Genomic DNA, 25,628 nt, shown 5'->3' on the forward strand with positions numbered 1-25,628 from the left:
TCCCGAACCGCCGCCACCCCCCAATGCCCAACACCAATCATCCCCACCCTGATTAATGCAGGGGTGGGGAAGATCGAGGATGGCCTTCCCACCCAGAGGCCAATTGAGGCCCTTAAGTAGCCAATTAATGGTCACAAGGGCCTTATCTTGCCTCCACTGGCATTTAATCAACAGCAGGCCAGGGTGGGAGGTGGCCTCCACTACAATAAAACGAGGCAGATTGTGGGCTCAGTGATGTCCTGCTGCTTGGGAGATGTGTGGCCCATGAGTGGGCCCCCTGGCAGTGAAGGCTGCCGTTTAACCAACATCGCTTTTCCCCACCCCCGTTCTCAATAACCCACCACCCCCACTCCTCGCAGGGGGCCTGCCTGACTGGCCCCAGCTAGCGTGCCCTACTTAACCTGCTCTCCAGGGCTCCATGGCGGCTCCTGGTCCTGGGTCTACTGCAGTACCAGCAGTGGCCACTGCTCCTGGTGGCACTGCTGGGACTGTTGAGCTGCTGGTCTGCTGATTGGCTGGCAGCTCCTGGAGGCAGGACCCCAGTCCTTCAAGGGACGGGGACCCTGGTACCGAGCAGTTAACTGCCTGAGCGCCGTAAATTGCAGCTGTGGGTCCCCGAAAAGACCTAGGCGGGGTTTCTCCCACCTTTCTGACCTGGCATTGGGACCCCTGCCGGCTGCATATAATCTAGCCCAATATTTTTAATATTCATTCGTGAGATATGGGTATCACTGGCAAGATCAGCATTTATTGACTATTTCTAATTCCCCTTGAGTAGGTGGTGGTGAGCCACTTTGTTGAACTACTGTACGGTGAAGGTACTTCCACAGTGCTGTTCGGGAGGGAGTTCTAGTTTTTTTGACCCAGTGACGGTGAAGGAAGGATGTAAAGTTCCAAGTCAGGAAGGTGTGCGACTTAGAGGGGAATTTGTAGTGCTTGGTGTTCCCATGCACCTGCTGCCATTGTCCTTCTGGGTGGTAGAGCTCACGGGTTTGGAAGGTGCCTTCAAAGAAACCTTGGCAAGATGCTACAATGCATGATACACACTGTAGCCTGGGTGCACGGTGGTAGAGGGAGTGAATGTTTAAGATGGTGAAAGGGGTGCCAATCAAGCGGGCTGCTTTTCTTGGATGTTGAGCTTCTTGAGTGCTGTTGGAGTTGCACTCATCCAGGCAAGAGGAGCATATTCCATCACACTTCTGACTTGTGCCTTGTAGATGGTGGACGGGCCTTGGGAAGTTGGAGGCGAGTTACTCGTGGCAGAATTCCCAGTCTCTGACCTGCTTTTGTAGCCGCAGCATTTATTTAGTGAGTCCAGTTAAGTTTCTGGACAATGGTAACCCCCAGAATGTTGATGGTGGGTGGGGGTGGGGGTGGAGGGCAGGGCTCGGTGATGATAATTCTGTTGAACGTCAAGGGGAAGTGGTTGGAGTCTCTTTTGTTAGAGATGGCCATTGCTTGGCAATTGTGTGGCACAAATGTTATTTGCCATTTATCAGCCCAAGCTTGAATATTGTCCAGGTCTTTCTGCATGTGAGCATGGACTACTTCATTTTCAGAGGAGTTGCGAATGGAACTGAACACTGAGCAAATATAACCAGACATCCACACTTCTGACCTTATGTTGGAGGGTAGGTCATTGATGAAGCAGCTGAAGATGGTTGGGCCTGGACACTGCAGTGATGTCCTGGGATTGAGATGATTGGCCCCCCGACAACACTGTTCCTTTGTGCTAGGTAGGAAGCTAGTCTGTGGAGCTTTCCGCCTGTTTCTCAGTGACATCAATTTTACTTGCCTCCATGCCTCACTCAGTTGTACGCTGCCTTGATGTCACTTTGACCTCACCTCTGGAATTCAGTTCTTTTGTCCATTTTTGGGCTAAGGTGATAATGAGGTCTGAAACTGTGGTCCTGGCAGAACCCAAACTGTGCATCAGTGAGCAGGTTTCATTACTTTCATTTCGCCATTTTGGACATTTTCTCAATTTCTGACAAACTAAAAGAAAGCCTTATGTCCTAAAATTACAAGTTTCATATTTATTTCAATGTAGCTTCATCACAATCAATCAGTTTTCATTGAAATACCTGTGTTATTTTTGTCAGCTGTGATTGTATCTTTTGCTAAATACCAAATCTATGGCATAGCAGCTAATGTGTCTTCAACTGTTGCACCCACTCTGGCAGAAGATGTTTACACTTCGTCTTAAAAGACAACACATCATTCTTTGCTAGTCTTGTAAATTTTGACTTGTGTCCCCCCAAATAAAGCTGCATATATCCAAAATGGTTGCATTCTTTTCTCTGCTTGTTCTTAGAACTGACTTGCGGCAGCAGATGAAAAGGCTAAATCTAGTAGGGGTCATCCAATAGTCAGCTTCTGGTATGATTTTTGCCTCCATGACTTCTGAATTGACACATCAGCAGATATCTACAATTTTCTTTGCAGAGCAATTATTTTTTTCACCATTTTAATTTGTGTCATAGCAGCTATAGTGCAGAGTACTTTGCCACAATGTTTACAGGTCTACCTAAAGGACTGCTGTACAACCATTTGTTTTGCAATGTGTGACAATTGCCTCGGAATGACCAACTATTCAGTTGTCCTTCCTTACTTGTAGAATAGCACCTAGCCCCTGCCCAGTATGTCTCCACATTTGCATGCTTGAGATCAGGAACTCATTGTGTGGAAAGTGGTGGGTACCAACCCATATGATTCCACTGTTGCCAAGTGCTTTCTACTCCCATGTCAACTTGACTGTAGCTTGACAATCTGCCTTTGCAGAAGCACTGAAACACCCAGTGGCTTTAAGTTATTTTAAAAAAGTAATTATAGCTTAGGGGATTTTCAGTGCAACAAATAAGCAGTTGCACTGTTGCAGAGACTTGCTGTCTTGGCACATTTGAACAGAAATCTAAATGGTGACAGAACTTACTGGTGTTAACATGTTGGGGAGTGCAAAAATGAAGTGACTCATCTGGTAAATAGATTTGAAGTCTTCATGATTTTTAAGCCTTCACAACCATGTAGGGATGTTGATATTTGCTTTAGTACGCTGGACTTTGAAATTAGGAGTGCTAATGCAATTTCTAACAGTCTTCTACGGATTCATATATCTTTACCCTTAAAAATAGCATGGACAGCAAGAGCTAGAAATTGCAATGCATCCCTCACATTTTCAGGGTCCAAAATGGGTGCCACAGAGTCAAATTCAGGAGCATGGCGGAAGTACGAGTAATATCATGTAGGTCCAGGATTATTGTCTCTAAATGTTTGCACACCACTGACTATTGGCTGACTGGCCAGTAGTTGCCAGATTATCCCTCTCCCCTTTTTTAAACAGGGGTGTAACATTTGCAATCCTCCAGTCCTCTGGCACCACCTTCATATTCAAGGAGAATTGGAAGATTGTGCTAGATTCTCATCCGGACCAGGTGACTTTTCTACTTTGAGTGCTGTCAACATTTTAAGTGCGTCTTTATTTATTTTTATCCTATCCAGTACTGTTACTTCCTCCTCCTATACTGCTACATTGGCAGCATCCTCCTCTCTAGTGAAGACAGTTGCAAAGTACTCATTTAGTAGCTCAGTCATGCCCTCTGCCTCCATTACATTTGTCCCCAAAGATGACAGTACAGTGGTATACAGTCGGGAGGCAGTGGCCCTGGAAGTCCTCATCATTGACTCCAGACCCCATGAAGTCTCATGGCATTAGGCCAACAAGGAAACCTCTTGCTGATTGCCATCTACCACCCTCCTTCAGTTGATAAATCAGTACTCTTCCATGTTGAACATAACTTGGAAGAAGCACTGAGAGTCACAAGGGCAAAGAATGTTTACTGGATGGGAGCCCTCAATGTGCATTACCAAGACTGACTTGACAGAACCAGTACTGATGGAGCTGAGGGACATAGCTGCCAGACTGGGCATGTGGCAGGTGGTGAGAGAACCAACACAGGATAAAAATCTACTTGAGCTTGTCCTCAACAATCTAAATGTTGCAGATGCATCTGTCCATGACAATATTGGTAGGAGTGACCACCACACAGTCCTTCTGGAGACGAAGTCCCGTTTCCACACTGTGGACACCCTCCATCATGTGTGGCACTACCACCATGCTAAGTGGGATATCAGAACAGGTCTAGCAACTCAAAATTAGGCATCCATGAGGCACTGGGGGCCATCAGCAGCAGCATAATTGTATTCAACCACAATCTGTAACCTCATGGCCCAGCATATCCCTCACTCTACCATTACCATCAAGCCAGGGGACCAACCCTGGTTCAATGAGGAGTGTAGAAGAACATGCTAGGAGCAGCACCAGATGTCCTTAAAAATGAGGTGCCAAACTGGTGAAGTTACAACACATATGCTAAACAGCAGAAGCAGCATGCTGTAGACATGATCCCACAACCAACAGATAAACCTGCCATATCCAGCTGTAAATGGTGGTGGACAATTACACAAATAATGGGAGGAGGAGGCTCCAAGGACATGCCCATCCTCAATGATGGCAGAACCCAGCATGTGAGATCAAAAGACAAGTCTGAAGTGTTTGCCACCATCTTCAACCAGAATTGTGGAGTTAATGATTCACCTTGGCTGCCTCCTGGGGTTTCCAGAATCACAGGTGTCAGTGTTCAACCAATTTGATTCACTCCACGTGATATCAAGAAACGGCTGATTTTTTTTATTCGTTCATGGGATGTGGGCATTGCTGGCTAGGCCAGCATTTTTATTGCCCATCCCTAATTGCCTTTGAACTCAGTGGTTTGCAAGGCTATTTAAGAGGGCATTTGAGAGTCAACCACATTGCTGTGGCTCTGGAGTCACATGTAGGCCAGACCAGGTAAGGACAGCAGATTTCCTCCCCTAAAGAACATTAATGAACCAGATGGGTTTTTATAACAATCAACAATGGTTTCATGGCCACCATTTTCATTCCATATTTTATTAATTGAATTCCATAGATCCAGTAAAGGCTATGGGTCCTGGCCACATCCCAGCTGTCGTGCTGAAGATTTGTTCTCCAGAACTAGCCACACCCCTATCTAAACTGTTTCAGTACAGCTACAACACTTGCATCTACCCAACAATGTGGAAAGTTGCTCAGGAATGTCCTGTCCACAGGAAAAATTCAATCTGGCCAACTACCACCCTATCAGTCTGCTCTCAGTTATCAGCAAAGTGATGAAAGGTGTCATTGACAGTGCTATTAAGCAGCACTTACACAGCAATAACCTGCTCACCAATGCTCACTTTGGGTTCTGCTACGGCTATTTGGCCCTAAACCTCATTACAGCCTTGGTCCAAACATGGGCAAAAAGAGCTGAATTGTAGAGGTGAGGTGAGAGAGAATGTCCCTGACATCAAGGCAGCATTTGACTGAGTGTAGCGTTAAGGAGCCCTGGCAAAATTGAAGTCAATGGGAATCAGAGGAAACACTACACTGGCTGGGGTGATAACTAACACAAATGAAGATGGTTGTGCTTGTTGGAGGCCAAACATCTCCACCTCAGGACATTGCTGCAGGGGTTCCTCAGATGAGTGGCTTCTGAAAGCAGCTGTAATCTGTCATTTATCTGATGTAAGGGTGAGATTCAACTGAGAAGTAAACATGGTTAGAAATTCTACAAGACTTCTCCAGCCTTGCCAGACACCCCACTCTTGACACCCCTGCACATAATGTCCATGACCTGCTCTTCAAGTGGGAATAGAGAATTGATCAAGTGTGGCCATCCTCCTGTGACTGGCTGCTCTCTATTTTGCATGCATATTTGTCCTGCAAGAAAGAAGGATGTGTGTCAGTGTTAGAATAGTGTGATGTTTTCAATGACATACATGTGAGGATAGAATCGTGTGGCTGGGATATGCAAGATGGTAGAGATGTTAGGAGGTGAAGGAAGTAATCATGAGGAGAGTAGCAGGTGCAGGGTGCTGGTGTAGGGACTGATGATTATTCTAAAATTCTCATCCTTGTTTTCAAATCCCTCTGTGGCTTCATCGCCCCCTATCTCTGTAATCTTCTCCAGCCTTACAACCCTCCGAGATATCTGTGCTCCTCCAATTCTGGCTTCTTGAGCATCCCTGATTTTAATCGCTCCACTGTGTCTTCAGCTGCCCAGGTCCTAATCTGCAGAATTCCCTTCCTAAATCTTTCTGTCTCTCTACCTTTCTTTCCTCCTTTAAGACACTCCTTAAAGCCTACTTCTATGAGCAAGAGGTTGGTCGTGTATGCTGTCACCTCCTTATGTTAAAGGAACTATATAAATGCAAGTAACAGAGTGAAATGTACAACAGTGATTGAAAGAGAATGGTGGAATTCAGGCGAGGGAGGGATTATGAGTGCAAGTGCAACAGATAGTGCAAGGCTAATCAAAGAGTAATGATAGATCTTAGGTAGGACTTTTATCTTAGCTATTGTTATGCAAATGTGTTTTGTTGAATGATAGTTTTCTTTGGTCCACTGACTGGAGATCTGAATTTATATTTTTTGAAAAGACATTTTTAAAAGACATTTAACACAGGATGACTGCTAGCAGCTTAAGATAGCCACCTAGTTTGCAACACTATATCCTACATTGCAAAGGACTGTGAGGAGGGAGACTCAAATGTCTGCTAATATCCCAGCAAGAACCAAGACCTAGGAAGTTTAAAGGAACTACCTGCTCTCTCAGCAATCAGAGAAATACTGCTAACTTTGAATCACTGAGTGACTATCATGTGACAAGTCCCTCCCCATCTATGGTTTTTAAGCTGGTGCTTTCTTTGCAGCAGAAGAGGAGCAACTGGACTCTGACATGAGCAGACTGTAAGTGGGGGTCCCTCCCTCTTTCTCTCTCTCCATTCCAGCTTGAAAGATTTCAAATCCTGTCTTTTGACTGACCAGCTTTGCATACTCCGACTACAATCAGAATCTGCATTGGAGGAAATCATCTGCATCACTATCTCCAAGACACTTACCGAACCAGTCAGCTACCTCTTCAAACTAAAAGCTTCAGGACTGCTGAATTCAGCTAGAAGCCAGTCGAATCACTAATCTCCACACACTGTGTACCTCTTTTTATGGACTCCAACTCAACCAATCTACCTTTCCCCACTCTGTAACCTATTTGTGTGTGTGTAAGTCTTTAGTGTGTGCGAGTGAAAGTTGGCACGTTCATTATTTTTATTTAGTTCAGTTTAGGTACAATGAAGTTAACCGCTTTCTTTGTTAACTCAAGAAAATCTGTCCGATTGGTTCTTGTTTGGACCATAGCAAGTAAGTAATCAAACACCTACTGAATTGGCTAGTACATTCACTTAAAGAAAGAATTAAATGTGTTGTGGTCAGACATGGAGAGGGAAAAGAAGGAAGTCCTTCGACCCCACCTAACTTGAATTTAACACTATCCTTGAGAGATCATTGAACTTCTTCCTACATTAATGGCATGTCCTAGGTGGGAGAGGTCAGGTGATTCTCTACCTACTGATGTGCTCTGTCATCTCTGACCACCCATGTTGAGAAGCTTGCCTGGATCTCTTTCTTCTCCCTGATGTTGGAAGATACATCTTCTCCTGCCAACCTCCTCCTGCCAAAACCTCCAAAGCAGTGTCCGAAAGCTGGGAGGCCCTTGTAGCTTTTCCTGCATCTGCTATTGTCCACAGATCATTGCCTGTGGACAAAATGCAGCTCCCTTTTAAGAGGTGGGGGCTACATTTAAATTTCATCAGGAATGTGCAGTTTTGATGTCACCACCAGGCGAACTCCAATGAACAGTATGAGTTGTTCCTGCAGCCTGCTTATTTTATTTTAATTAACAAGTTGCACAAATATGGGAATTTTTTGAGGCCACGTGATTGGTTGGGCATACGGTAATGCACATGAAACAATTTCTACCCCCAAGTCTTTGGAATTGTACAGCTATTTGCTATTTACACTGATAAAGTCTTTCTTTTCAACTTTAATATAGTGAAGACTGTGAATGGTAGATTACTATCTGAATTTTCTGTGCAGCACACAAGCCCTTAAGTCCAAGTTTTCCCATTTATGACGTTTGTGTTGTGCAAGTCCTTTCCAGTCTTTAAAATGGTGATAGATCTGAAAAGTTTGAATAGAACCTTAAACAGAAGTTAATCATAAATGAACATTTATTTCCTTCCGAAATATATTTCCTTGGCTGTATCTGGAGCTCGTTAGAAAATGAAATTCCAGAGCTTTCTGGGCACAGAACATTAGCTTCTGAAGAATCAAAAACCTGAGTGAATGGTTTACATTTTGACGTTGCAATTTCTGGAAAGGTAACCATACATCAAATCCTTATTGGATATAATACAATTCAGAGGATAGGTGCCTTGCATTCAGTCTGCATCCATTTCATCACTAACTGAGTAATCAATTGGGCTTATATAAGTCTTATTACGGTGGAGCATCTGCATCATTCTTTGACAGCTCCTTCAGGCAAATGAACCTATTCTATCTATTAGAGTGCTCTTGCCAATGCTAAGAGGCATGCAGTCCCTGAAGTCTCATCTGCCTTATGGAACAGTTGCAGCCATATTGGAGATACCGTTGGCTTATTTATCACAATATTAAAATTTTGACTTCAGATTTACCTAAAATTTTACTGCATAGAAGCAAGCCAAAATGCCTAACTGTTTTCTGCCAGTAATAAAAACAGAAAATTCTGGAAATACTGGCAGGTCTAGCAGCATCTATGGAGAGAGAAACAGAATTATGTATCAGGCATTTTCTGTTTTTATTTCAGATTTCCAGCTTAATGCCAGTGTTTATGTTTCACACAAGCCTCCTGCCACCTAACTTCATCGCACCCTGTCATCATAACTTTCTGTTCCTTTATCCCTCATGTACTCATCTAGCTTCCCCTTAAATGCATCTGTGCTGATCGTCTCAACCACTCCATTTTGCAGTGAGAGCCACATTCTCACCACTCTCTGGGTAAAGAAGTTTCTCCTGAATCCATTATTGAATATATTAATAACTATTTTATATTATTGTCCTTAGTTTTGCATTCTCCACAAGTGGATACATCTTCACTACATCTATCCGATTGAATCCCTTCATAATTTTAAAATCCTCTATCAGGCCACCTCTCAGACTTCTCTTTTCTACACAATAGCCCCAGCCTGTTCAGTCTTTCTTGATAGATGCACTCTGTCATTTCTGGTATCATCCATGTAAATTTGTATTTGCATTTTTTCCAGTGCTGCTCCACCTTTTTTGTAATATGGAGACCAAAACACAATCCTCTCAGCATGGTTTAACCATGGTTTTCTATAAGTTTAACATAACCTCTCTGCTTTTGAATTTTATTCCTTTAGAAATGAACCCCAGTTCTTTATTTGTACATTTTCTGGCTCTGTTAGCCTCCATTGCTACTTTTCATGATTTGTGAATTTGTGTCCCTAGGTCCTTACTTTCCAAGGTGTAGGCTACCTCCTTATTCCTCCTACTAAAATACACCCCCTCATACCTATCTATATTGAAATTAGTTTGCTATTTACATGCACGTTTGTTTATGTTTGTTTTGTATTTTGTCGCAATCTTCCTCAGTATTAACCATATCCACCCCACCCAACCACCGCCCCCACAACCACCCCCTCCCCCTGCCCCATTTGGTGTCATCAGCAAATTTTGATATTGTACTTCCAATTCATGAGTTCAAATCTTTTACATAAATGGTGACAACAATGGTCACAGCACTGATCCCTGTGGAACACCATTTTCCACCTGCCACCCAGTCTGAGTAATTACCTCAACCACGACTCTATTATTTGTTTTGTAGCCAGTTTGTTATCAATTCTGCTACTTACCTTTCCCTTGATTCCAGATTTGACTTTGGGGGAACCAAAATATTATATGGGGACAGACAGGAAAGTGGAGTTTATACCACTACCAGATCAGCCATGACCTTATCGAATGGCAGAGCAGGCTCGAAGGACCGAATGGCCTACTCCTGCTCCTAAGCTCTATGTTTCTTATGTTCCGATACATCGAAATTCAAAGAGAAAAATCTAAACTCAGTCATAGAGTAAACTTAATAAATAAGTCTCATCTCACTATACTATCAGAGAAATCTTCACACTACAGTAATGGAAAACCTGCAACAGGACATCACAATGGCACCTTGCCTGTCCAGAGAAGCACATGTGCTGACAACCAAACTGGCTATACTGGAGCTAAATCTATCACATCATAAAAATCTGAACTAACCAAATTTGGTGCAATATGGGTTTGTGGTCTGATTCATTGGTCTTCTCTGCAAGATACCCTGAAGTGTATCAACAATTATGCATTGGATAGAGTTGTCCTTAAACTGTTCAAGCAGTACCATTCCTGTCTCTAGTCTGTCAACTGCTTACAGCTAGCCAGTCCTTGCGATAGCTTTTACCATTACCAATCCTCTGTAGATAGATGCTGACAATGCTATGAATTTAAACAATATGGATGAGCACATTTTGTTACTGCTTTGTCATTGCTTGTAATATATTTCTGACTGTCAACCATTCTTCTTTTCATTTTTTAAAGATTAGTTTAACATATAAATACCAAGATCTTTTTTGTCTGTTGGCTCATGTTGAACATTATATATTGCATCTGTAAGCTACATTAAAGCAGATCTACAAATAAATGGAATTGCATAAACATTGCTTTTCACTAGAACTTCAAAGGTGGTACATATCAATGGAGCAACAACAGTAGAAATAAATAGCTTATAATGCTGGAAATATACTATGCAACCAGTACTTTAAAATAATATATCTTTGCAATATGCAAGTTAAATGTTAATAGGTAAAAGAGTAGTAATTTATTGCTAACATTGAAATTTAATGAAGTACCATAGTTTTCTCAGTTCATAGTGCAAAGGAAGTGGGCATTAGAAATCTGTAATAGATTTTTGCAGGCAGTGTTTTCTCGTTCAATTAAATTGCATATTTCTTAGCATCACATCATAAACAATGAGCTGGAACACTGACAGATGTTAAAAATAAATGACTGTCACGGCTACAGTTTTATATAATACATTTTTGGAATTCTGGCAGGATGTAGCCTGAGGCAGGAGAAAATACAAATGAATTAAAAATATATTTGTGACAAATTCCAATTTACAACCTCTGTTTATTGCTGTGTATTTTCTGCTTGGAAGGATTCACATTTTAAACTTTTACTCTCCCTCTTACACAGCACGGCCTAACTGGATTTGGAACATAACTGATGCTTATGTGCCCATTGAAGAAAGTCTGCAGTGGATTTGCAAGGCAAGTGGAGAGCCGAAACCTTCTTACAAATGGCTGAAAAATGGTGAACCCCTTATAATAGAGGTAGGATATTGTAGTAAATCGTCTCTGTATTACTGCTATAAAGTAATTTCGAATGAACATACAGAAACTGATAAATGTTAATCGGTTCTTCTGATCCATGGTAATGTTTCCACATAGATACAAGCCTCAAGCAGACGGTATCTGTGTTTAAATTACATCCATTGCTGCAAGAAATGAAGTAGGGAATAGTAGAGTTATTAGCATGCATGTTCTTTTCTGATATTAAGCTGAACTCATCAAATGCAGCATTACAATTACTGAAATGTCAGAATGAAGTATTACTGGTTTTTAATCAGTAGAATTACTAAAGGTCATCGCTACAGTACATGCTACACCCAAGAAACCATACAGGAAATTCTGACTTAAATGACCGAGAACATTTTATGTGGAAAATAATCAGACAAAATTAAAATTGTTCACATTAAAATTGTGTTTTAATAAGACAGTAAGTAAAACCATAATTGAAATAAGAGGCTTTATTGTTTTCTCATTTACAGGAAAGAATTCAAGTAGAAAAAGGAATACTTACTATCCGTGCTGTTAACTTGTCAGATTCTGGCATGTATCAGTGCATGGCTGAAAACAAACATGGAGTAATTTATGTCAGTGCTGAGCTTCGAGTTATGGGTAAGAATAATTTAATTCACTGATTATTGCACTTATGCTGTCACAGACTTACTTTACTGGTTCTTGTGTCAATGTTTGAGGTACTCCATGGCTGTTATGAATGTGATTCATAAAAGATGCATATCACGTACCTAAGTTACCAAATTGAAACTCTTATCTGCTTCCAAATAAATTTTCTTCCTCCTTATATGGTTATCTCTGCTTCCAAAAGAACTCCACACTATGCTCCTTCATCCAGAAGGACAGATCAATCTGAGGTTGCAGATTGGTCATTGATATGCTCTATAATTGGCAGTCAGGGTAGGATGGAATCATGATGCCACTGCAAGCTCCTACCACTGGGAGAAGACTCACTGAAAACAATGACCATGAAATCTGGCTCCATAGTGCCCAGTTGTTCAGCACTGCTCAGGCCATTTTGCCTCCAAAATGGCATCCACAGCTGTAGATGCCATTTGGGTGAGCACATTTGCACGCATTGAGGGAGTGTCTACTGGAAGTATGCAGAGTAGGCAGATCTTGATATCAATCGGCGTGTAATGCTGATTTGATGCCAGCATTGCCAGTTTGAAACTCAATGCTCCGGCTAACGGCTTCTCTTAACTCACACTGCTGATTATGGGTTGAGCAGCAGGAAGGACCACCCACCAATGCTATTTAAAGGAATCATCAACTACTTACAGTTTAGTTGCTGATTGATTTCTACTGGCTCTTACTGAGATTGTAGAAGTGTTTGTTGGTTTGCAGAGTTGTTTAATGTTGCTTAAGTCTACAGGGAGTGATGCTGCATATGATGAAGGTCTTTGTCCTGATTTCAAAGATTCTGCATACCCACTTACTCCGAGATAGGGGTGCGTGGTATGCATTCCCCTTAGACAATAGCAGTGAATGAACAGAAGTGGCACAGAGCAGAACAAGCTGCTGGAAGACGGAGGAGGAAGAGGCTCTCAGCAGGAGGCTATATTCACCCTGTGTGTTCAGGGAGCAAGTCTGCTACATGAACCTCAGTGATATATTGTGTCAGACATCTCCATTTTACGAATTAGGTCCCCACAACCACAGCTGCAGAAGCATAGGGGCGGCATTGCCAGCGGCTGTGAAGGTGACCATGGCCATGAACCTTCATGCATCTGGTCTCTTATGGGTTGGAACAGACAATATTTGCAACATCTTCCAGTTCGCCGCTCACTGTTACATAAGCGAGGTCTCTGAAGCTCTGTATTCCAAGAGAGCTGAGTACATTTAATTCTCTCTTGCCAGACTAAAGCAGGCAGAGCGAACACATGACTTTGTGCGGGTTGCAGGCTTCCCCATGGTACAGGGTGCCAGTGACTGCACGCATATTGCTTTGTGGGCATCACGTGCCAACTTTGAGATGTACTTCAACAACTGGTGTGTGACCATATGCAGCATACCATGTAGGTCAATGCCGGGTATCCTGGCAGCAGTCATGCTGCCTTCAGGTGACATCACTTCGCTGTATCATCTGCATTTGAGCCACCACGGCAAACCAGCAGGTGGCTACTGGGGGTAAAGGGCAATCCACTGACCACATGAGTGATACCTCTGATGTGCAATCCTTGCGCATGTGGGCAGCATGCATACAACGAAAGCTGTGCTGCCACAAGAAATGTGATAGAGCAGACCATTGACATGCCTAAACAGCAGCTGCATAGCCTTGTCATCATGAGGGCATAGCCCTGCCACCAGCTGGGTGACCAACTAAGGAGGAGGAGGAAGGGAGGAAGCAGCCAACGCAGCCCTTTCTGGCCAAACTGTCTGTGATCGACTCATTCGACTGGGGTACCAGGGAAGAAAGAACAAAGAACAGTACAGCAGAGGAACAGGCCATTCGGCCCTCCAAGCCTGCGCCGATCTTGATGCCTGCCTAAACTAACACTTTCTGCACTTCCGGGGCCCATATCCCTCTATTCCCTTCCTATTCATGTATTTGTCAAGACGTCTCTTAAATGTCGCTATCGTATCTGCATCCACCACCTCAACTGGCAGCAAGTTCCAGGCACTCACCACCCTCTGTGTAAAAAATCTTGCCTCGCACATCCCCTCTAAACTTTGCCCCTCGCGCCTTAAACCTATGTCCCCTAGTAACTGACTCTTCCACCCTGGGAAAAAGCTTCTGACTATCCACTCTGTCCATGCCGCTCATAACTTTGTAAACCTCTATCATGTCGCCCCTCCACCTCCGTCGTTCCAGTGAAAACAATCCAAGTTTATCCAACCTCTCCTCATAGCTAATGCCCTCCAGACCAGGCAACATCCTGGTAAACCTCCTCCGTACCCTCTCCAAAGCCTCCACGTCCTTCTGGTAGTGTGGCGACCAGAATTGCACACAATATTCTAAGTGTGGCCTAACTAAGGTTCTGTACAGCTGCAACATGACTTGCCAATTTTTATACTCTATGCCCCGACCGATGAAGGCAAGCATGCCGAAAGCCTTCTTGACTACCTTATCCACCTGTGTTGCCACTTTCAGTGACCTGTGGACCTGTACGCCCCGATCTCTCTGCCTGTCAATAGTCCCAAGGGTTCTGCCATTTACTGTGTACCTCCCACTTGCATTAGACCTTCCAAAATGCATTACCTTACATTTGTCCGGATTAAACTCCATCTGCCATTTCTCTGCCCAAGTCTCCAACTGATCTATATCCTGCTGTATCCTCTGACAATCCTCATCATTATCCGCAACTCCACCAACCTTTGTGTCGTCCGCAAACTTACTAATCAGACCAGCTACATTTTCCTCCAAATCATTTATATATACTACAAACAGCAAAGGTCCCAGCACTGATCCCTGCAGAACACCACTAGTCACATTCCTCTATTCAGAAAAACACCCATCCACTGATACCCTCTGTCTTCTATGACCGAGTCAGTTCTGTATCCATCTTGCCAGCTCACCTCTGATCCCGTGTGACTTCACCTTTTGTACCAGTCTGCCAAGCGGGACCTTGTCAAAGGCTTTACTAAAGTCCATATAGATAACATCCACTGCCCTTTCTTCATCAATCATCTTCGTCACTTCCTCAAAAAACTCAATCAAATTAGTGAGACACGACCTCCCCTTCACAAAACCATGCTGTCTCTTGCTAATAAGTTTGTTTGTTTCCAAATGGGAATAAATCCTGTCCCGAATAATCCTCTCTAATAGTTTCCCTACCACTGACGTAAGGCTCACCGGCCAATAATTTCCTGGATTATCCTTGCCACCCTTCTTAAACAATGGCACAACATTGGCTATTCTCCAGTCCTCTGGGACCTCACCTGTAGCCAATGAGGATGCAAAGATTTCTGTCAAGGCCCCAGCAATTTCTTCCCTTGCCTCCCTCAGTATTCTGGGGTAGATCCCATCAGGCCCTGGGGACTTATCTACCTTAATGCTTTGCAAGACATCCAACACCTCCTCCTTTTTGATAATGAGATGACTGAGACTATCTGCACTCCCTTCCCTAGGCTCATCATCCACCAAGTCCTTCTCTTTGGTGAATACTGATGCAAAGTACTCATTTCGCACCTCACCCATTTCCTCTGGCTCCACACATAGATTCCCATCTCGGGACAACCCTTTCCCTGGTTACCCTCTTGCTCTTTATATATGTATAAAAAGCCTTGGGATTTTCCTTAATCCCGTTTGCCAATGACTTTTCATGACCCCTTTTAGCCCTCCTAACTGCTTGCTTAAGTTCCTTCCTACTGTCTTTATATTCCTCAAGTGCTTCATCTGTTCCGAGCCTTCCAGCCCTTACAAATGCTTCCTTTTTCTTTTTGACTAGGCTCACAATATCCTGTGTTATTCAAGCTTCCCGAAACTTGCCAAACTTGTCTTTCTTCCTCACAGGAACATGCTGGTCCTGGATTCTAATCAGCTGACGTTTGAAAGACTCCTACACGTCAGATGTTGATTTACCCTCAAACAGCCGCCCCCAATCTAAATTCTTCATTTCCTGCCTAATATTGTTATAATTAGCCTTCCCCCAATTTAGCACTTTCACCCGAGGACACTCTTATCCTTATCCACAAGTACCTTAAAACTTATGGAATGTAACCATAATTCCCCATTCGCCAACAGTCCCACACCTTCCCTTCCCTCTCTTACTGACCATCACAGCATCCTCTTGGCCATATGCTGAAATAAAAGCCACCACAAAACAAGCATTCCAAATCAAATTTTAAATCAAACTATGGCATTTTGCATACAAAAACCAACTATTGTGATCCTTTGTGCATTCCCTTCATGCCTGTCTTGCAGGTGCCTTTGCCTGTACTAGTGTCTCTACACACTGCTGCCCCAGCAGCTGCAGCCTGGCTAGTGGGAGACTACTGGCTTTCAGTGAAGGATACTTGAAGAATGAACTCTGGCCCTAGAAGGCTTGACTTTGGACTGCACCACCCCGGCATGGGCGGCAGCAGTATGGGCTGGCTGGCAGGCAGTCAACAGCAGAGGCACAGGCAGACTGGCAGTGGTGGGAGCACAAATACTATCATCCTGAGCAAGGACAGCTGCTACAGAGTCTACAGTACCACTGCCACTTCCTTGAAACCGCACCTCCGCCCCCTAACAGTGTGTTGGAGGACAGAGTGGGACATTGCAAGGCCCTTTGAACACTGGTATCCGCAGCTAGGATGGCAGCGATCTGAGCTTGCATGGCAGAAAGGTGAGCTTGCATGAATGACTTCAGTCTGAGCTTCCACTGTAACACTCAGATGTTGAGTGGGTCTGCTTGTATTGCAAAGGCAGGTGAGACAGTGGCCACCAGATGCGGCATCGTGGATAGGTCCGCAAATGTTCTCATGGAGTTGGCCACCACTTCCATGCTGGAGAGGATGGGCTCCAAGCTCTGTGCAAAGCCCTGTACCAAATTGGTGCTGGATTCCTCCATGTTCCTTGACAGTGAAAAATGGCTTTCTGGCAGGCCTTCCAACATACCAAGCCTTTCAGTGTGCATACACATCTTCCTTCTTCTGTAGGCATCCCATCAAAGCCCTTGACTGACTCCTCTGCAATAGAACATGTGTGCAATCTTGCCCCTCAGCAAGGTAGCACCTGTGCTACCCTTGTCCCCTGCCCTGGCTGCAGCTCACTTGTGCCCAGTGTATCAGACCCCTCTAAGGTATCCTCTAAAATACATGCAGTGTCAGCATCTGAGTTGTTGTCTGTGAGTATGAGAGCAAGTGATGATGTTCCTTCTTAATCACTGTTTCCTTGCTCTTCCACCTCTTTCTCTTCACCGCCATCTGGCCCGGTTGCAGTTCTTGGGTAACTGAAAGGAGAAAGGCACAAGGCTAGGGTTGTGGAGAGGGGAAGGGAGTTGGAGGGAAACCAAAATGTGCATGTTTACACCATCTGCATTTGTAAATCAGCAAAGATTGTGGGATGAGGAGAAAGTGGGATGTGAGGAAGATTAGGTATGAGCATACCATCATTTTTAATGTTTCCAGCCACAGCCCTGGCCATGATGTAATTCATGACAGCTCCATGATGGCGACTGTTGAACTGCTTTCTTATTCCAATTGGGTTAATTACTTTAAGCACTGGAGTACATAGGCACCAATTGTAATAGTACAGAATCATGTCTTTAATGAGACATCACATTATTCAGTATGTGCTCTAAGGTACATCAGACTGCACAACCTAGTATGTGTACACAGGTCTTTAATGAGCTTATATGATCCAACAAGAGTATTCAGGCACATCACGCTTCACAATCCAATATGAGTAAACATACAGTGGCTCAATCATATCTCTAAAATTAATTCTACTTTTGATCTCTACATTCCATGTATACTACCACTAAATCACAGGATATCAAAGATACTTAAAAGTGACATCAGAATAACAATGTGGAGATAACAAGATGCACTTAGTTCCTGCCAGTCTTTTCTAATCATTCTATACCATGGTTATATGGCCCACTTAAGTTTTTCCAATCATTTGTTACTATAAGCACAATGACTGGGTCAACATCTCCCACACCATTAGGCTTACAGGTCAGCTTCTGACCTGTGGAGATACCCTTGCTTTAGGTTTACTTACACAATGCATCCTTGTTCAATAGAAAGCTGTTTTAACTCATTGGGTGCTGACCCCACAAACAGCCCAGGACATTGAGGTACAGAGATAATGTGAACCCTCTTTCTCACAGTGACCATCGTCTGCTCCATGGGGTTCAGGACATGCAGCCGTAACAGTCCCCTGCCGGTTGGGTGCTGATGCTCTCAGATTGTGTGCCACCTTGTCCTGGCAAAGACGAAAGTGTTTCAGTGATTTTTGCACAATCTGTTTGACTGATGTGCATAACATAGTTGAATAACTGGCAGCATGTGCGAACTGTGAGATGTGGATGTGAAGGTTGCAGCATAGCTTAATGTGTGAGGGAGAGGCATATTTTGTATGAGTCTTGGTTGATAGAGATTGTTAGTAGGTGAGTGATGGGTGTGTGATAAATAGAGCAGTGTGAGGCTTGTGGTGCAGTTGTTGGAAATGATAGTTGAAGATGCATTAACTGACTTTGACCATTCATGTGAGGTCATTGAACTTCTTTTGGAACTGCATCCAGGTCCTCAGAACTAGACTCCTGGCATTGACCACTACAGCTACCAGCACCAACTTCCTTCACATGGTTTGTCTGGTGGGCCTTTTGGCCCCATGTGGCTGGAGGACCTTTCTGCTCTCGTCCACTTCCTCCAACAAGGTGTCCAGCATAGCATCAGAGAAACTTGGAGCATGTTCTCTGTCCTTTTGTGTCATAATTCAGTGTTCTTCTAACTCATACTTTCTCCTACAACCAGTTCCATCACCTGCTCCAGCCAGAATGTACTTCATCTTTCAGAGGAACAGACTGGCTTTAAGTAGTTTAGGTTAGCTTTAAGTGGTACTAGCGTCGCACAAACCTGGGCTTCCTGCTTCGGTGTGCAGCCACTCTGCAGTGCATTTAGCACATGCTGCATGCAGCTATCATGCAAATCATCAGACAGCATGAAGGCATGGGTTAATTACGCATTGCGGTGCCTGCATCCTTTTTTGGGCCCTGTCCAATTTCACAGCCAGAATCTTTTGCCTAACATGAATGTTGTGAACTTGATCTACTTGACTGTTTGTTTGAATTACAAAAAGCTAAAACTGGTACTTTACTGCACTTCTTAAAACAACAGAATTGATCTACTGAACAAAACAATATATTGATAAAATTCTAACCTGTATGAGCAATTGATTTGATGGTTTGTTTATAAATTACAATGATAAGTTAGAAATACAATGAAGAACAAGATCAATTTCAGGGAAATTTTCCACACCATTCCCCATTGTTACATAGATTCACAAAAGTATAACTAATAGCTTCTTGATGCTAGTGAAAAATATGACACTGTGACGGTTTTAAAAGAAGCTTTAAGGTCAGAGTTATTTTTGGATAATTGGTTTCTTGAGAGAATGGAGGGATGTGCAGTATGATGGTTACAACAGAGGTTGAACTGGGATTAGTTCAGTGGACAGATAAAAGACCTGGCATTTCAATGGTGGATGTGCCTCAGCACACAGTAGCAATTAGAATCTTTCATGTGACTTTGTTGCAGAAAGACAGTTGTATATCTTGAACAAGATTTCAAACATTAACAAAATAAATTAACATTTGTTTTGATGTCTTAAAGAGCATTTTGTTTTTTGCTGGTGCTAATAAACTGCTACAAGGAATCCTGGTCAACATAATAATAATTACAGCTGTAAAGAAATTAAACAATGCCCAGTAACTTTTCTGACTGACTACCGACTTTTCAGTAATTATATAAGACTCTTCAAAATTCTCTACTGTACTTTTGCATCTGCTTCATATTTTGATTGTTATCACTCCAATTATTATTGGAAGGTTTTGAGATATTATCACCTTAAGGGAAGACAACCTATGTATCAGTGTGAACTTTAAATCAAGTTTCTTGAACAATATTTCTGTTGTTTGTATTTCTGACATTTCTTTTGCTGTATGAAAAGATTTAATACTTGTAAAATAATAGTTGATTTTATTAACCCTGTCTTTGTTAAATTGGACAGTCTGGCAGAATTGTTATTTTAACTAATAAATTAGGAGGAAGATTTTCTCATTGTCATGCAAAGGTTACTTGTTCCTATCTAATAAAGGCCGTTGGATGGACAGCTAGGCAGCTCATAGAAAAAGAATTAAAAGTATTTCAATAACTTTGCACAGAAGGAGAAATCAAGATTGGATTTATCAACCTTGGTGATGTTGTGCATTTTGTCATGTCTAGTGATCCTAATTGCTTTTTTTGAGGAAGTATGTAAAGTAGCAGAAAGCGGAATGTCTCTGGATATAGTTTCTATGGAGTCCAGGAGGCATTCAGTGAGGGTCCACATTAGAAACTGTTAGCTAACATTAAATCTCATGGAATTGAAGGCAAAGTATTGACTTGGTTAGGAGATTGGTTAGGAGGTGGAAGATACAAAGTAGGGATAATGGCTTTGTACTTGAATTGGAAGGAAGCAACCAGCAGTGTGATACAAGGATCTGTGCTGGGGCCTCAACTATTCACTATATTTATTAATGACTTAGATAACACAATAGAGAGCCATATTTCCAAGTTTTCCAATCAGAATGATTGGTGGTCTAGGAAGTCATGTAGACATCCATTGAGTGAGCGGTTGGAGCTATGGCAGATGGTTTTCAAGATAGATAAATGCAAGGTTATTCAACTTGAATTAAGCAAGAATAGATCTGAGTATGACTGAAATGGTGACAAGCTGGGAACAGTAGCGTTCCAAAGGGATTTAGTAGTCCATGTACATAGATCACTAAAATGTAGTATTCTGGTACATCAAATAATCAAAAAGGCTAATGGAGTGTTAGCCTTTATCATTAGTGGGCGAGAATATTAAGGGGAGGAAAGTTTTGCTACAGATAAACAGAGCCCTGGTTGGACCGCATCTGGAGTACTCTATACAGTTCTGGTGACCGCAACTTAGAAAAGGATACATCGGCCACGGAAGGGATGCGTGGCAGATTCACTCAAATGTTACCAGGACTCTAGGGTGAGATTATGAGGTTACATAAACTAGCCATGTATTCTTTGAAATCTGGAAAATTAAGGGATGATTTGATTCTGGTTTTTAGTATTTTGAAAGGAATTAAATGGGTAGACAGAGATTATTTTTTTCACAATTGAGAAATCTAGGACAAAGAGATATGACCTTAAAATCAGAGCCAGGCCACTCAGGAGAGAAGTTAGGAAACACTTGTTCATGTCAAGGGTGATAGAAGTGTGGAATTGTCTCCCACGATTTGGGGCAGCACAGTGGCGCAGTGGTTAGCACTGCAGCCTCACAGCTCCAGCGACCCGGGTTTGATTCTGGGTACTGCCTGTGTGGAGTTTGCAAGTTCTCCCTGTGACCGTGTGGGTTTTCGCCGGGTGCTCCGGTTTCCTCCCACAGCCAAAGACTTGCAGGTTGACAGGTAAATTAGCCATTATATAAATTGCCCCTAGTATAGGTAGGTGGTAGGGGAATTGTGGTAGGAATATGGGATTAATGTAGGATTAGTATAAATGGGTGGTTGATGGTGGGCACAGACTCGGTGGGCTGAAGGGCCTGTTTCAGTGCTGTATCTCTAAATAAATAAATAAAAAGTAGACGCTAGCTCTATTAATGATTTTACATCTGAAATTAATGATTTTTTTTTACAAGGGTATAGAGGGATATGGAGTCAATTTGTGTGGGTGAAGTTAAGATACAGATCAGCCATAATCTTATTGAATGGCAGAACAGGATCTGAGGAGTGAGTGGCTTACTCATGTTCCTATGTTGCTATTATGAGTATCCTTTCAATTTCTTTTCTCAATAAGAAAAAAATAGCCAAGGATAAAGAAGACTTAGAGTGGAATTTTACCAGCTTCAAAGATGGTGGGATTTACCCCACAGAGCCAAGACAATATTAAACATGGTGGCTCATTTACATGGCTGGGGCCGACTGTCTTTCCCCCTCCACCTCCCCCCCCCCCCCCCCCCCCAACGATGATGTGCAGGGGACAGGCACTCCATCCCCGGCAACAGGGTCCAATGCCATTGGGCAGGTGCTGATGCCATTTTTAAAGGGCTCCCAGCCCTTCAATGTAATTTAAATTTTTAAAGGGAAAGTTCAATGAAAGTGATTTTTAAAAATGACATACATGTTTCCAGCCCCTCTCCCCTCCCAATAACAATATTTCCTTTCCCTCTCAACCCCCAAAATACTAGCTTGTGTACCTGGCCTTAACTCCCCCTCAAAGTTCACAAACTTTTAACTTTAGCCCTTCCCACCACCTCCTCCACAAACCCTGCCCTGATAACTTACCTCCTCCCCCCTCCCCACCAGTGTTCCACATAGGATCTCCGGATGAAAATCCGAAGGCACGGGAGTCCCAGCAACCGACCGGAATATCGGAACAGGATGACCTGCAGCAGCAGATAAGGCATTAATTCATTCATTAGCATCCATTAACATTTTTAATTTCGGCCCTGTCGCCAAGTGACGTGGGGTGGGGGAGGCTGCCACGAGGCCTCACTGCCCCTGGTAATATGGGGCGGGACCTTCCCGGCATCGAGGCCCGTGGTGAGCCTCTCCTGGAGGTATTTTCCAGGCCTCTCGCCATGACCCCCAAAGCAGGGGGGCCGATAAAATTCAGCCCATATTTTGATCCTATACGGCTTTATGTATGATCCTTTCCGATGCGTCATAGATCATATCAATATTTGTTTCCTTTTGAAAATCCAGTTTTATATACACAGTCTGATTTACTGTGCATGAACTTATTCAATATGAGAGCAGTCAATGACATCCAAAGCCTTGGGGAAGCCTGGAATGACACAGAATTATTGTAGTCTCTCTAAGTACAGATTCACATTCACATCTCTGTGGAAACAGTTGAGAGTCAACATATACATCGGTCACCTCTTGAAAGCAAACAAGCTTTGTTGTTTGGCTAAAGCTCCAAGAAGTCTATTTCCCCTAGAGCCAGATGTGTTTTATATTCTAGTACTGGAATATTCTAGGGCTTCATTGACCTTCACAATCATAGACAGAACAACTCTAGTCACAACAATCACCATTTGCTACCACAGAACCAACTTCAGTAATGTCTTTCTAAAGAGACTCAAGATCCACAGACACCACGCCATCATTGGGCTTTCGTATGATGCTCTAGCTTTCTGGAATCTCTCCATCAGATACTGCCTTCTTCTGAGAGTTCTTTGTTTATATGTCTTAACATCCATTTTTCCTTGGAAAGAAGGATGCCAGTCATGTGGCATTAAGTGCACTATTGTGTTTTTGTTGCATTTCAGAAGGTATCATGCAAATATACAAATATATCATCTTATAGATTCTAACTCAACCAATCTACCTTTCCCCACTCTAACTGATTTGTTTGTGTGTAAACCCCACATTTTTTAAAAATTCCTTTTGTGGGATGTGGGCGTCGCTGGCTAGGCCAGCATTTTTTGCCCATCCCTAATTACCCTTGAACTGAGTGGCTTGCTAGGCCATTCCAGAGGGCAGTTAAGAGTTTATCACACTTCAGTGGGTCTGGAGTCAAATCTAGGCCAGACCAGGTAAGGACAGCAGATTTCCTTCCCTAAAGGAAGGGCATTAGTGCATGCGTGTGGATTCGCCCCCACTGTGGTTGATAAGGGCCCTCAACCGTGTCCGGCCCATTTCCCGCACCTCTACCCTCACCCCTTCCCCTCCCTCCCAGAACCGCGACAGGGTTACCCTTGTCCTCACTTTCCACGCCATCATCCTCCGTCACATCCGGCGTGATGCCACTACCAAACGCATCTTCCCTGTCAGCATTCCGAAGGGATCGTTTCCTCCGCAACACCCTTGTCCACTCCTCCATTCCCCCCACCACCTCGTCCCCTCCCCACAGCATCTTCCCCTGCAATCGCAGGAGGTGTAATACCTGCCCATTTACTTCCTCTCTCCTCACTATCCAAGGCCCCAAACACTCCTTTCAGGTGAGGCAGCGATTTACTTGTACTTCTTTCGATTTAGTATACTCACAATGTGGTCTCCTCTACACTGGGGAGACAAAACACAGATTGGGTGACCGCTTTGCGGAACACCTCTGCTCAGTCCGTAAGCATGACCCCAAGTTTCCGGTTGCTGGTCATTTCAACACCCCCCACCCTGCTCTCATGCTCACATCTCTGTCCTGGGATTGCTGTGGTGTTCCAGTGAACATCAACGCAAGCTTGAGGAACAGCATCTCATTTACCGATTAGGCACACTACAGCCTGCCGGACTGAACATTGAGTTCAATAATTTCAGAGCATGAAGGCGCCCCCCTACCCCCACCCCTTTTTATGTTTAGTTATTTTTTTCTTTTATTCTTTTTTATTTGGTTATTTTATTTTAGGTCTTTTTCATTTGGTTATTTTATTTTAGGTTTTTTAGTGTGTTTAATTTGTTTCCACTGTGCCCTCCCACTGTTTCTGTTTTTAAAATTGTTTTTAATGTTTGTGCTTGGAGTGTTTTACAGTCTATTCACACCCTCTCTGTACTAACATTTTGTCTTTCAGCACACCATTAACATACCGTTTGTCTTTGCTCCATGACCTTCTGGTCAGTTATTCTCTGTGACCTTGTCCTATCAACACCTTCTCTTTTGTTATCTCTTGCCCCACCCCTGCTTTACTTGCTTCAAACCTTTTACATTTCTAATATCTGTCAGTTCTGAAGAAGGGTCACTGACATGAAACGTTAACTCTGCTTCTCTCTCCACCGATGCTGCCAGACCCGCTGAGTATTTCCAGCACTTCTTGTTTTTATTTCAGATTTCCAGCTTCTGCAGTATTTTGCTTTTATTATTTTATTAGTTTGGTTTAGGTACAATAAAGTTAACCTCTTTCATTGTTAACTCGAAAACCTATCGGATTGGTTATTGTTATGATCACAGCAAGCAAGTAATCACACACCTACTAAATTGGCCAGTACATCCACTTTAAGAAAGAATTAAACCTGCTGTGGTCAAACAAGGAGAGGGAAAAGAGGGAAGCCTTTCAACCCCTCCTCACTTGACCGTATCAATAACAATGACTCCAATTGACATTTTGAAAACAGTTTTGGAAACTCATGACCAACATTTAATCCTGTGTTGAAAGCTAACAATCTTTGTCAATACCAGATTCCTAGCTCCTGAGTGTCAATGGCAACAAAATGGGCCAGGTTTTCATTTCTCGGTCGGAATGCCGATGTCAGAGTCATTTCCGGTCCTGACTGTGCAAGGTATTGTTGTGACAGGCATGCTGTGACTCTTTGAATGAAAAGACAATTAATGGCCAGGGGGCACGCCAGCCGTCCAATTAAGGATGGCGGGCAGGCTCCCAATGCTGGAAGACCAATAGGAGGCCGTTCAGCAGTGAAGGAGCTGCAGCCTTCCTATGCAGGTAAGGGAGGGAAACGGCACCTCCAGATGGAAGCTCCCTCTCAGCATATATTACAATCTTTTACAAACATACGAATTAGGAGCAGAAGTAGGCCCTTCAGCTCCTCTAGCCTGCTCTGCCATTCAATAAGATTATGGCTGATCGATTTTTGTCTCGAATTCCACACTCCCATCTACCCCCAATAACCTTTGATTTCTTTGCTTAACAAGAATCTATCTACCTCCACCTTAAAAATATT

General features: G+C 43.2%; 1 protein-coding gene across 5 annotated transcripts in view; it reads left to right on the forward strand.

The window, feature by feature from the left end:
* LOC137380015 (contactin-4-like) overlaps positions 1–25,628 on the forward strand; it is a 1,659,092-nt gene that overhangs the window by 902,909 nt on the left and 730,555 nt on the right. For all 5 annotated transcript variants that reach the window (XM_068051491.1, XM_068051492.1, XM_068051493.1 and 2 more), the window contains 2 exons: positions 11,183–11,319; positions 11,817–11,946. In XM_068051491.1, coding sequence (XP_067907592.1) covers positions 11,183–11,319; positions 11,817–11,946 — 267 coding nt within the window. The remainder of the gene's footprint in view (positions 1–11,182; positions 11,320–11,816; positions 11,947–25,628) is intronic.

The sequence above is a fragment of the Heterodontus francisci genome, chromosome 19 (assembly GCF_036365525.1).
Source record: "Heterodontus francisci isolate sHetFra1 chromosome 19, sHetFra1.hap1, whole genome shotgun sequence".
Classification (NCBI taxonomy): domain Eukaryota; kingdom Metazoa; phylum Chordata; class Chondrichthyes; order Heterodontiformes; family Heterodontidae; genus Heterodontus; species Heterodontus francisci.